The sequence below is a fragment of the Lithobates pipiens genome, unplaced genomic scaffold, assembly GCF_037356315.1.
Source record: "Lithobates pipiens isolate NorthernLeopardFrog02 unplaced genomic scaffold, aLitPip1_a1.2 Scaffold_16, whole genome shotgun sequence".
NCBI classification, from domain to species: domain Eukaryota; kingdom Metazoa; phylum Chordata; class Amphibia; order Anura; family Ranidae; genus Lithobates; species Lithobates pipiens.
This window is the reverse complement of record NW_027507748.1, coordinates 475,011,261-475,025,067: the sequence shown is the minus strand read 5'-3', so window position 1 is coordinate 475,025,067 and position 13,807 is coordinate 475,011,261. Positions and strand designations below refer to the sequence as shown.

The window sequence follows — 13,807 nt, the reverse complement described above, 5'->3', positions numbered from 1 at the left end:
CTTCTACTGTTTTCTATTACCGACTTTGGCGTGTTTTGACTATCTCTGTTTGCCTGTGATCCTGACCTTTTGGTGTGTTCCCGACTATTCTTGTCTGCTTGTGGCCCCGACCTTGGCTTTGTCCCTCACCATCCCTATCCTCCTGTTGCCTACTGTGGGTGTGAGCTGGGGGACCCTGGGGGTTGCGACCTGGAGCCAGTTGCAGCCAAGTCCATCTTCACCACCAGAGGCGCTGGTGAACACCTGCTGGCTCTTAGAGTCCGTGCCCCAGGGAATCTTACGCTCTAACCCCAGTGGGGTCTGTCCCCCGTCTGCAGCAGTCAGCCGTAGGGTCCACAACCTTGCGGTGCACTCCTGATCCTACGGTGTGCACCTGTCACCTCGCCTCAAGGTGACCTGACAGACACTATTTTTCCCCCTAATAATATGGGGCACTATTCCTCCCATTGACATCAATGATGGGGGAGTATTCCTCCCTCTAATATCAAAAAGGGGACACTGTTTACTCCCACTGACACCAGAACATTTTCTACTCCCGGTGGCCACAACCCGGTCCTCCTAAATTTTGAAGGACAGTAAACTGGCCTTTTGTTTAGAAAGCTTGGAGACCTCTGTTCTAGAGGCTGACACTGCCCAACTCCTGCAAATGATACTAGTTCTGGGGCCAAGCAAACTTCTGTAGCATCATGTGCTATGCCATCCCTATCTAGTATAGTAATTCTAGGTGCTTATTTGAATGCTGCATATGAGCTTGGGCAGTGAAAAATAACAGCAATCTAACAAGTTCTCTTTAAGATATTGAAAGTGCAAGCAAGTATACAAAAGTAGAACAATGAAACAAAAGACACTTGGCCAGAGGTATAAATAGACATACTGTATAGAAGAAATATTACAACATAAATCGCACCATTAAATAGAGATGCTTAAATTAATCAAAGAAGGTGTTGCATTCTAATAAAAAGGGGGTCTGGTAAAACAAATTCATAACTACAGCACAAACAACACTTTTATACCTTTTATGTTTTAAACCTTATAATATATTACACGTATATAAAATCCTTTATTTTGCTCATTATTCCCAAATTTGTATTATAGACTGTTCTTTGTGCATACACAGATGCCTTTTTAAAAATGTGGTAAAGAATATTGTTTTGTATCAAGGTTTACTAATGAATCCACAAATGCAAATGATATAAACACAAGACCAGGCCTGGTGCTACTTTATAAAGCCGTAGACAGCTTTGGACTACTGTATGCAAACAACAAGCAATCACAGACATCAGATCCTAATTCAGAGTTCTGGATTACTTGGTAAGCTCCAAAAAACACATATTGAGTATGTTCAATGTGTAATCAGCAAACCTCAGAGAGAATAAGCACTTACTTGAGGTTCTGCGGCACAGCGGCTACAACGCTGAAGAAGACAGAAGCCCACACAAAGTTGACCAGAGCTCCAGCATGCATACTTGATCTAGTGAGAAGAGCTTTCTACAGACTCCAGACAGCACTCGCAGGTCTTCTTTTCTAAAGCACAGCTCACACTGGAGCTCCAGGGCTCAAAGCTGGCCAAAACCGGCTCACAAGCTATCCTCCTGCACAGTGCCTTTGATTAGCTGCCTGTAAGGATTTGGGCAGCTCTCTAGGAGGGACTCTAATGCCAGAGCCTAAGTTTACAGTCTAGTCAGTCAAGTAATTAGAAACAGTTGTAAATCCAGATGTTAGATTCTGACACACAAAGTACCCTGTACAGATGTCTTTTATCTTCCTTGTGCAGACACGCTCATACTTGAAATACCTGCAGAAAACATATTGCTTCAAAACACCATTCCACGTGCAGCACTAAAGTATGCAATCACTCATATAAAAATATTATAGTTTAAGAAATTCATTTATGAGCAATATAGTAGATTGGGGGGGCGAAGATTTTCGGAATAGCAACTTGGTGGATGAGGAAAGAAAATCCCACCTTTTAAGACTCCATCTGTATAAATAAGCCTTGTGTTTTAAAAGGAGCAGTCATCTGGTGACCAGTGCTAACAGCAGATTAACCCTTTCGCGTCAGGACACAACTAACGATAGAGCGAATGTTTAGTCAAAATTCCTAAAGATCACACAGAGCTAAAGTAGGTGACATTGTACTTACAGCTCCCAGCAATTTAAGGGCCCATTCACACTATTGTGCTGCATTAGGACACGTGTTATCCCGTGCATTGTGGTAATGCAGCTCATTAATTTGATGGCTGGACTGCTCAACGTGCCAAAAAAGGTACACGTAGCATTTTTCGGCAGCACACCACAACATCTGTTGTGCTGCAAAGCACATTCATTGCTAAGGTGTATTGGGGTGTCGCTGGGAATGAAATGCATGTTAAGCAGTGCAATAGTAGGAATGGACCTTAACCACTTCAATGCCAAACACTTTTATCCCCTTACTGCCCAGGCCAATTTTTAGCTTTCAATGCTCTCACATTTTAAATGATAATTGCTCAGTCATGCAACACTTTATCCAAATTATATTTTATATATTTTTTTGAGACACATAGAGCTTTCTTTTGGTTGTATATAATCGCCATTGTTTTGTTTTTTGTTTTGTTTTTTTGTGCTAAATAAATGAAAAAAAAGACTGAACATTTTGAAAAAAAAAGTGTTTTTCTTAGTTTCTGTTATAAAAATTTTCAAATAAATAATCTTTCTTCATAAATTTAGGCCAAGTCTTTGGTAAAAATTACCCAAATTAGTGTATACTATTTAGTCTATATGAAAGTTATAGAGTTCACAAGCTATGGTACATACTGTATACTGTATATGAAAATTACTAATTTAGAATTAAATTAGAAACTAATTTCTTGAGGCCCTAAAATGCCAGGACAGTACAAATACACTCCAAATGATCCATTTGTTTGGAACATAGACCGTCCAAAGTATTTGGTAAGAGGCATGATGAATTCTTTGAAGTTGACATTTTTGTTATCACAATTTTTTGGAAAATACGGTACATTTTTTTAATAAAATTTGTCACAAAATTGTCTTTTTAACAGGTTATTTCTCACACGGCATAGGTATATTTGAAATGACACCCCAAAACACATTTTTCCACTCCTTCCGAGTAAGGTAATATGATATGTGTGAGATTATTTTCACAGCCTAGCCACAAAGAGGGGCCCAAAATCTAAGAAGCACCTTTGGGCTTTCAAGAAGCATATATTACACATTTAATTTCCTGCCCAACTATCACATTTTTGAAGGCCCCGGAGCACCAGGACAATGCAAACAAACTGGCCGCATTTTTGAAAGCAAACACCCCAATGTATTCTCTATGAGGCATAATGAGTTTTTTTAAACATGTTATTATTTTAACACAAGTTTTTGGAAATAAAATAAAAACTTACTTTTTTTACACAACATTTTCAAAATATTTCGCACACACAGCATGGACATACTAATAAATACACCCCAAAATACATTCTGCTTCTCCCCCTAAGTATGGCAATACCACACGTGTGAGACCATAGCCACATAGACAGGCCCAACGTCCAAGGAGCACCTTCAGGCATTCTAGGGGCATAAATTACACATCCAATTTCCTGACTACTTGTCACACTTTTGGAGGCCCTGGGGCACTCAGGCAGTGGAAAAAAATCACAAAATTATTAAATGTTGAATTCTGGAAAGCAAACACCCCAATGTATTTTCTATGAGGCATGATGTGTCTCTTGGAAATGTCATCTGTTGGATGTTTCTAACACACAGCCTAGAAATACTTATTACACCTCAAAACACATTCTGCGACTCCTGCCGATGTGATACCGCTTGTGGTATGGGCCCTATTTCTTTGTGATGGATTTGACACCCCCACTACCAGATACCCCTTACCACCTGAATGATAAGGGGTACATATAATTTTTATTTGTTTTTCTCCATTTCCCTTTATAATTCATGTCTACGTTTGGTATGGATTTTTTTGTAGGGATTTTGCCCTTTCCCATTCTTTTCCTCTTTTTCTGACAAGGCTAAAAAGGAAACACGTTTTCTTCCCTCTCATCTGATCTCACAGGTGTATAATGCTGCTATGTTTGACAAATCCTTCACATGGTGATTAGTGATGGGCTCAAAAAGGAAAAGTTCTTAACAGTAATTTTGAAAATGTGCTTATCTGTGATAGGGCTACTGATAAAGATAGGGCTTAGAAAGGGCTACTGATAAAGTACATAGGGACTCCCGTAAGAGCCAGTGGTGAATGTTGGTTATCTCCCACCCTGCACAGCCAGGCACAAAGATTTTTCAGTCAATCCTGAGACAAAAAGCAGTCCTTGCAGTTTTATTTTAGTTTTTTTTAGGGAATTTGAATTTGGATGGGGTAAGGCTAATATCTGATGCCAATTTGATCAACAGAACTCTTCAGGGACTCCTATATACATCCGGTATATACACACTCCTTTCTTCTACCTCCAGCACACATTTTTTTGTTGAACTACAATTCCCAGGATCAGCTCGCACTTTGGTTTTGGTATCAGATCCTTGTTAATGCCCTTTGCAGGCAAGGACCTGTATAGCAAAAAGAGATCTCTTTGGTGCTAGCTGTCCTTCTCTGTGGCTACTGCTCCTAGTACCACCTTTTCAGGCACTGCCAGCCCACCTGGCTGCAGCTGTTCCTTTCCCTAGCCCTCCTGGCTACTTCTCCACAGTCCTCCCAGACTGGCTCTGCATCCATCCCAGACTACTTGTACCCAGTTCCTTCAGGCATGCCTTTCAGTCCTCTGACTGCCACACTCACCAGTCCATGTGGCTTTCTTCCTCCCTGGAGAGTTGCTGTCCTCTCCTTGCTTCAATGCCCCCTGGTCAGGATCCCTCTGTGTATCATGAAGAGGGGTCCAGGCCTGAGTTCCCCCCCCCCTAGACTCAGGAGTGACTCTCAAAAACCCTGACAGCCTAACACTCTAACACTCTTCTGTTGGGGATTGGTCAGGGCCCTCAGAACACTGTAGCTAACTTCTTCTAGACCCCAGAATTTGCAATGTTTGGAAAGATGGACTTTAGAGGCACGTATATAGATTTTTAAACAAAATTAATTTATTAATATACATATATATATCACAATATCACAATACATATATAGCGTTAACCATAAAACATACTTGTGGTTCCCCTAATGGACTAGATATCTTTTCCTGTGTGACAATGCTGAAGATGCATCCACACAAGGATATCCTCTTAGTTGGAGTTCCACTTGTCCTCTTATTGACTAAAAACAGTTATGCTCTACATGTTTCGTGACTATAACTATCGCTTCTTCAGGAGCTTGAATATTTCTATATAGAAAAATATTTTTAGTAACAATATATCATACACGACAACTTACAATTATAAAATAAAAACAAATTGCTACAAAAAAAATACATTTAATGTATGCAAAGAATATTTCTTTTGTGCTGATATTGAGCCTCATTGGAGAGCTATGTTTCCTCTCCCACCTTTTTTTGCCCCTGTTCTTGTCCATGTTTAGACCTGCAAAGCTTTAAACAAATCTGCCATAAAAGTCTGCTTTAATCAAACAAGCCAAGTGTGTTTTATAAGTGAGTATTGGGAAGGATTACCCTAGTACACATTTATATACCACCACACATGGAGCCACTTACCCTAATTATATACTACCTTTTTCCTATTACTTTTTTAGTTACCTTGTATGTCCCCACACCCTGACATATGTGCTAATTGTGACTACTTCCTGGCTTTGGAGGCCCTGGTGGTTGTTTCCCCTTTTTTTTGGGGGGGGGGGGGGGTCTTGCTTCAGATATATTCTTTACATACATTAAATGTATTTTTTTGGAGCAATTGTGAAAGATAATGTTATGCCAAGTAAATTGATACCCAACAAAATTGCGCCCGCTCGTGCAATAGCGTCAAACTTTTACCCTTAAAAATCTCCATAGGTGACGTTTACAAAATTATACAGGCTGCATGTTTTGAGTTACAGAGGAGGCCTAGGGCTAGAATTATTGCTCTCACTCTAATGATCGCAGTAATACCTCACATGTGGGGTTTGACCATCGTTTTCATATGCGGGCGCTACTCACGTATGCGTTCGCTTCTGCGCACAAGATCATCAGGACAGCGCACTTTAAAAAAATATATATATTTTTTATTTATTTTATTTTATTTATTTTTACACTGTTTTTTTTTTAAAAATGTGGGTCACTTTTATTCCTATTACAAGCAATGTAAACATCCCGCATGACAGGTCCTCTTAAATATGAGATCTGGGGTCAAAAAGTCCTCAGATCTCATATTTGGACTTAAATGCATTAAAAAAAAATTGTCATTTGAAAAAAATGACAAAAAAAAATGTGCCTTTAAGAGTTATGGGTATGAATATGGGTGGGGGCCATCTTAGCTTCACTCGTCTCCATGCCCAGGAAGTGATGGGACCCAATTGCCTCCGCCGCTGCGGCTCCGGTAAGCAGCGCAGGGTGTGGAAGAGAGGCGTTACCTCTCCCGCCGCCGATAACAGTGATCTTGCTGCGATTCTGCTGCAGAGACCACCATTATCATAAACAGATCCACCGGCTCTAAAGATGGATACCTTGGTTGTGGCAGTAGCTGCTGCCATTACTGAGATATCCATCTTCAAACTGCCGACGTATATGTACATGAGCCAGTCGGTAAGTGGGTTGCCTTTACTTATAAAGACCAATATCTTTCAGCAACAACTGAATAATGGTTAGCCCCATAATTACCAAATCCTGAGCTACTTCTTTATATTAAACAAGGTCTTTTCAACTTATTTTTAAATTGTAACTCCAAGCTTGGGGTGATTAGAGTGCATCAGGCAGTAGTTGCTGACAGTCCATTGAAGAACTTTTTTTTGTTTTGCCATTTTTAACTGCTTCCCGACCGCCTCACGCAGATATACTGTTGCAGAAGGGCATGTACAGGCAGAATTACATACCTGTACATTGCCCTTTAAGAGGCATTCTGCGGGTGCGCACGCCCGACGGGAGCTTCGTGAGTGTGATCACGGGTCCCGCCAACTCGATGTCCGCGGGGATACCCGCGCTTGTCTCACAGAGGAAGAACAGGGAAATGCTAATGTAAACAAGCATTTCTCTGTTCTGCTAGTGACACTGTCACTGATCACAGCTCCCTATAATCGGGAGCGGTGATCAGTGTTCTGTCACACACAGCCCCTCCCCCCCACAGTTAGAATCACTCCCTAGGACACACTTAACCCCTACAGAGCCACCTAGTGGTTAACCCCTTCACTGCCAATCACATTTACACAGTAATCAATGCATTTTTAATTGCACTGATCGCTGTATAAATGTGAATGGTCCCAAAATCACACTAAAAGTGTCCAATTTGTCCACCATAATGTTGAAGTCACGATAAAAATCGATGATCGCCACCATTACTAATAAAAAAAATATTATTAATAAAATGCCATAAAACTATCCCCAATAAACGCTTATTGCGGTATTTTTTTTTTTTTAGCAAAAATATGTAGAAGAATACGTATTGGCCAAAATTGAGGAACAAAAATTTTTTTTTAGATATTTTTGTGGGATATTTATTATAGCAAAAAGTAAAAAATAATGTGATTTTTTTCAAAATTGTCACTATTTTTTGTTTATAGCGCAAAATAACAAAAACCGCAGAGGTGATCAAATACCACCAAAAGAAAGCTCTATTTGTGGGAAAAAAAGGACGTCAATTTTGTTTGGGAGCCACATCGCACAACCGTGCAATTGTGAGTTAAAGCGACGCAGTGCCGAATCGCAAAAAATGCTCTGGTATTTGGCCAGCCAAATGGTCTGGGGCTTAAGTGGTTAAAAGAACAAAATGTGCAAGAACAGTGTGCACCTAAAACCACCTCAGATTGCATCTATACCCATAGCTAAAATAATAATTAGGCATACACTGGTTAGGCATATTATCCCTAAATAAAATGGTCCTGCTGCTTGTTACTCAAAGTTTTTATGCCATTACTAATAATTAAATTAAAATATTCGGTATGACTTAAAAGAATAAGACATACATATAACTATTTAGATACTGTCCACAAAACAGTAAATTGTTCAGCAGCTGAAGACTGAAAAACACACTTAGGCCTTACACAATGAGCTGCATAAACTGATCAAATATTTTGTTTATTTTTTTACATCACAAAAGTGATTCTACCACAAGCATTGTTTAAGAAAAATTCAGCTTGCGTATTGTTATCAAACTCACCGTCAGGGCAGGACTTAGGGTGGTGGGGCCCCTGGGCTTGAGTCACTTTCGGGCCCTACCGTCTATACATTACCATATTTATCAGTGTATAACAAGCGCAGGCGTATAACACGCACCCCAAGTTTAGGAGGGAATTTTAAGGAAAAAAACTTTTAGGAGGGAAGTTTAAGGGAAAAAAAACTTGCATTTAAATGCTCATCAATGCAGCCTTATCAGTGTCCATCTGCAGCCTTGCCCATCCATCTGCAGCCTTGTCCAGTGTCATTGCAGCCTTGTCAGTATCTTTTGCAGCCTTGTCAGTGTAGCCTTGTCATTTGCAGCCTTGTCATTGCAGTCTTGAAGTTTAAAAATTGCGCCTCTCGGGGGCTCTCGGGTTCTCTCGATGGCTCTCGGGTCCTCTTGCAGTCCCGAGCAGAGCCGAGAGTACTGGGCTTGGCTCACAGTCACGCCCAGTCCCTGCGTTATGTCCATCATAGGGCGGGACTGTGAGCGGAACCAAGCCGAGTACACTTGGCTATGTATCTCTGCGGGGCCCCCTATTGGGCGGGGCCCATGGGCTTGAGCCCAGTCAAGCCCAATGGTAAGTCCTGCCCTGCTCACCGTGCAAGGAAGTAATGTCTGCTTTGGCAATCAGCATGATCAGATGAGCTTTTATCTGCTTGGCTTTCATGCAATTGTCACAACAAAGTGAGCTTAAAAGAAGACCGTTCTCTTTGGCATCCATATCAATTAGGGATTGAGCTTCGAGTTCGAGTCTAACTCATGTACGGCTCGAACATTGCCTGTTCACCGAACAGCGAACAATTTGGGGTGTTTGGGGCAAATTCAAAAAGCCGCGGAACACCCTGTACAAGTCTATGGGAGAAATCTAAAGTGCTAATTTTAAAGGCTTATATGCAAGTTATTGTCATAAAAAGTATGTGGGGACCTGGGTCCTGCCCCAGGGGCATGTATCAATGCAAAAAACTGTTTTAAAAACTGACGTTTTTTCGGGAGCAGTGATTTTAATAATGCTTAAAGTGAAACAATAAAAGTGTAATATTCCTTTAAATTTCGTACCGGGGGGGGGGGGGGGGGGGTGTATAGTATGCCTGTAAAGGGACGCATTTTTCCTGTGCTTAGAACTTTCCCTGCAAGAAGTGTAAAAAAAATGACGTGGGGTTCCCCCCAAAAATCCATGCCAAACCCTTTATCTGAGCATGCAACCTGGCAGGCCACAGGAAAACTGTACCAGGCCACATGCCCTCAACATTTGGAGGATGCTTTGGGGGTCTGTGACCCCTCAAAGCACCTTGTCCCCATGTTGATGAGGACAAAGGCCTCATCCTTACAACCCTGGCTGGTGGTTGTGGGGGTCTGCGGGAGGGGGGCTTATCAGAATCTGGAAGCCCCCTTTAACAAGGGGACCCCCAGATCCCGCCCCCCCTGTTTGAAATGGTAAGGGGGTGCAAAAGTACCACTACCATTTCACAAAGAAAGTGTAAAAAACTGTTAAAAAACACACACCGTTGGGAAAAGTCCTTTATTAAAAATAAAAAAAAGATTCCAGCGGTGGATGATCATCTCTCCAGGGTCCAGCGATGGGTGATCTGATCCAGTGATGGGTGATCTCTCCCTCCAGGGCAGAGCATGCATCCTCTGACTCCACCGGAGACACTGTGGGGATCCCGGCAGCCTGACACATCTTAGCTGAGGGGGGTGGGGGCCACCTGTCACCTGATCCCGCTCCCCTCTGACACAAGGGAAAAGCCGGACTTCCCCAGTGACATGCGGGTGACCCCACCCACCTCTGATGTAACGGAAACCTGCATTACAGGATGGATGCACTGTGCTGGAGGGAGAGATCACCCATCGCTGGATCAGATCACCCATCGCTGGACCCCGGAGAGATGATCATCCATCGCTGGATAGCAAGAGTGGATTACCACCGCTGGAATCTTTTTTTTATTTTTTTTATTTTTAATAAAGGAGTGTGTTTTTTTAAAAAAAAATTTACACTTTCTTTGTGAAATGGTAGGGGTACTTTTGTGCCCCCTTACCATTTCAAACAGGGGGGGCAGGATCTGGGGGTCCCCTTGTTAAAGGGGGCTTCCAGATTCTGATAAGCCCCCCGCCCGCAGACCCCCACAACCACTGGCCAGGGTTGTGGGGATGAGGCCCTTGTCCCCATCAACATGGGGACATTGTGCTTTGAGGGGTCACAGACCCCCAAAGCATCCTCCAAATGTTGAGGGCATGTGACCTGGTACAGTTTTCCTGCGGCCTGCCAGGTTGCGTGCTCAGATAAAGGGTTTGGCATGGATTTTTGGGGGGAACCCCACGTCATTTTTTTTTTATTTGACACAGGGTTCCCCTTAATATCCATACCAGACCTGAAGGGCCCGGTAATTGAATTTGGGGGAACCCCACGTTTTTTTTTATTATCAATGACTTTCAATGACTGTTATCTGTATTACGGGGAGCCGACAATCCTTTATAGCCACGAGTGATTTTAAATGACTTATTTTCCTGCAGAAATTACACTTTGTGCAGGGACAGTTCTAAGCATGGGAAACATGTGTCCCTTTACAGGCATACTATACACACCCCCGAGGTACGAAATTTAAAGGAATATTACAGTTTTATTGTTTCACGTTAAATATTATTAAAATCACTGCTCCCGAAAAAACTGCAGTTTTTAAAACTTTTTTTTGCATTGATACATGTCCCCATGGGCAGGAGCCGGGTCCCCAAACACTTTTTAGGACAATAACTTGCATATTAGCCTTTAAAATGAGCACTTTTGATTTTGAACGTTCGAGTCCCATAGACTTTAATAGGGTTCTAAAGTTTACACAAAGTTTAGGTCTGTTCGTAGGTTCTGGTATTCGGCTAATCCTTAGTATCAATCCACTTTAGATCAGGAGTTTCACTCAGTTTGAGTGGAATATCTACTGATGCAGAGATTTAACAAGATCATTCCACAGGTATACAGGGATGGGCGAATGGTTCGGCCCAAGCAAGCGTTCAGGCTGAACATTGGCTGTTCACCTGTTCGCTGAACAACTGAATTATCAGGGCGTTTGACCGCTTGTCAGCCTGCTGAACAACCACAATGCACTGCGCCGCCTCATTGCATTGAAAGCCCTGATTGGCTAAAGAAATGAAAGCTGTGTCCAATCAGGGCACAGAGCAGTGTCAGAACCATGACTGGACACTGTCCTGATGACGCTATCCAATCATAGCTCATTGATGTTAGTCCCACCCACACTATAAAAGTATTCTTTCAATGGCGGCCATTTTCAGTGTGATATCGGCATGGAGAGAGATAGAACAGGGCTCTGTTTAGTGCTATTAGACAGTGTTGCTACATTGTGCTATTCTGATTCTATTGTCAGAGTAGAATATCAATTTAGTGTGAATATAGGGATAGTTCAGTGTGAGTGTAGTGCAACCATTCATCTTTACATTAGTGTGAATGTAGGGATAGTTCAGTCAGTGTGAGTGTAGTGAATGTGTAACACAGTATATTTCATTGTGTTACTGCAAGTTTAATGCCGTATATATCAGTACATTATGTGCCGTTTAACGCAGTACATTTTTCTGCATTACTGCATGCTTAACACAGTACATTTTTGTTCAGTGTGTTACTGCAAGTTTAACGCTGTAAATTTTAGTACTTTACATGCCATGTATTGCAGTACATTTCTGTGCACTAGTGCACGCTTAATGCAGTATATTTCAGTACGTTACTGAAATTTTAACGCCATACAGTTCAGTGCAATACTGCAAGTTTAATACCATAGATTACAGTGTGTTATGTTCCGTTTAATGCAATACAGTTCAGTGAGTTACTGAAAGTTTAACACTGTATATTTCAGTGCGTTACATGCCGTTTAACGCAGTACATTTCTGTGTGTTACTGCACGCATAACGCAGTATATATTAGTGCATTACTGCAAGTTTAACGCTGTAAAGTTTAGTGTATTACTGTAGGTTTAACTCCATATATATTTCAGTGCGTTATCTTCCGTTTAATGCAGTACAGTTCAGTTCATTACTGCAAGTTTAACGCTGTATATTTCAGTGTGTTATCTTCTGTTTAATGCAGTACATTTCTGTATGTTTTGATGCAGTATATTGCAGTGTGTCAGTACAGTTTTACTGCAGTATAATATAGTGTATCATTGGAGTGTGTCTGTGTAGCAGTGAGTACTCAAGTAGAAGTGCACCAAACACCACTTTCCATTGATTAAAGTTTATCCAGTTACACATTTCCACATCTATATTACATTGTGTTAATAAGCATCCCCCCCCCCCCCCCATCATGTCTGGGAGGCCAAGGAGAGGTAGATGTCCCCATGGCACTGTGAGTGGGCCAGCAGTGTATGTGTCCTCAAGCAAAAGTGGACATGGTTAGTCCTCAGGCAGGGCATAATTTCCTCTGTTTAGTGATGTCACCTGTGCTATCCAGCCACAACATGTAGATGAGGTGGTGGACTGGCTTACTAAATCATCCTCATCCTCCTCATCCTCTGTCACCCAATCAGAGACTGGTGCACAGTCCACAGCTGCCAGAGTAGCTAAACCTGAGTCTTTGTCCATGGCTATTCCTGCCTTAACCCCAGCATCAGGCATGGAGGAGTCAGCTGAGTTATTTGAACACAGCGTCAGCCATTTGCTCCTTGACGATGCACAGCCATTACTTGATTTAGATGTTGGTTCTGAGGTTAAGTTGAGGAAGGCAGAAACATGAGCCCACAGAGAGAGGAGAACACTGGTACACAAATTGGCAGCCATGTTCCTCCAGCCACAGCGTATTTCCAAGTTGTCTCCAGTGGTAATGAGGATGTAGGAGATGATGATGATGATGAGGTCACTGACACTGCTTCGGTGCCAGATAGAGCAGAGGAGGAAAGAGAGGGTGAGGCACAACCCCAGTGAGGCAGCCATTGTGGAAGAGTAGATAGCAGCTACCCTATTTCATCACATTGTGGAGCTGTTATCTCCCGACCCACTTCTCACAGCTCAGCTGTCTGGGCCTTTTTTAGTACATGTGCAGTTTCTTACACTGTTGCAATTTGCAAACTTTGTCTCAAGCACATCAATGGGGGCAAAAACACCAGACATTTGGGTACCACATGCTTGACAAGGCATTTAACCTCCTACTACTCAGCCTGTTGGCAAGAGCACCTAAAAGCCACACAAAAGGGCTGCAAATCTGTTCCTCCTCCTTACTTATCTCAGTCTGCCCCCGCTATATCTCATGACCTCTCAGCAGCCTCCACTGACAGGGATAATGGTATAGCACAGAGTGTCCCAGGTCCTTGCAGCACATATGCCAGCAGCACATCACCAGCTGTAGACTATAGCAGGCATAATTCTCTGTCAGTCACTGCCACCCACATGCCCAGCATCTAAATGCAAGCTTGTTAAGCTGCTGGTTCTACAACTTCTGCTTTTTCCTCTGGTGGATTATGCCCCCTTTTGTGAATTTGCAGAATGTGCTATACCACAATGGCAGGTTCCCAGTCACTATTTCTTTTCACATAAGGCCATTCCATCTCTGTACCATCTTGTAGAAGGCAATGTTGTGGCATCA

At 42.2% G+C, this 13,807-nt stretch overlaps 1 protein-coding gene across 1 annotated transcript in view; it reads right to left on the bottom strand.

Moving 5' to 3' along the window:
• Nucleotides 1-1,665, bottom strand: part of ITGBL1 (integrin subunit beta like 1) — a 403,213-nt gene extending 401,548 nt beyond the window's left edge. Inside the window, exon 1 of the mRNA XM_077482967.1 lies at nt 1,385-1,665. Within this exon, the coding sequence (XP_077339093.1) occupies nt 1,385-1,464 (80 nt within the window). The 5' untranslated portion in view covers nt 1,465-1,665. The remainder of the gene's footprint in view (nt 1-1,384) is intronic.
• Nucleotides 1,666-13,807: the final 12,142 nt, after the last annotated feature.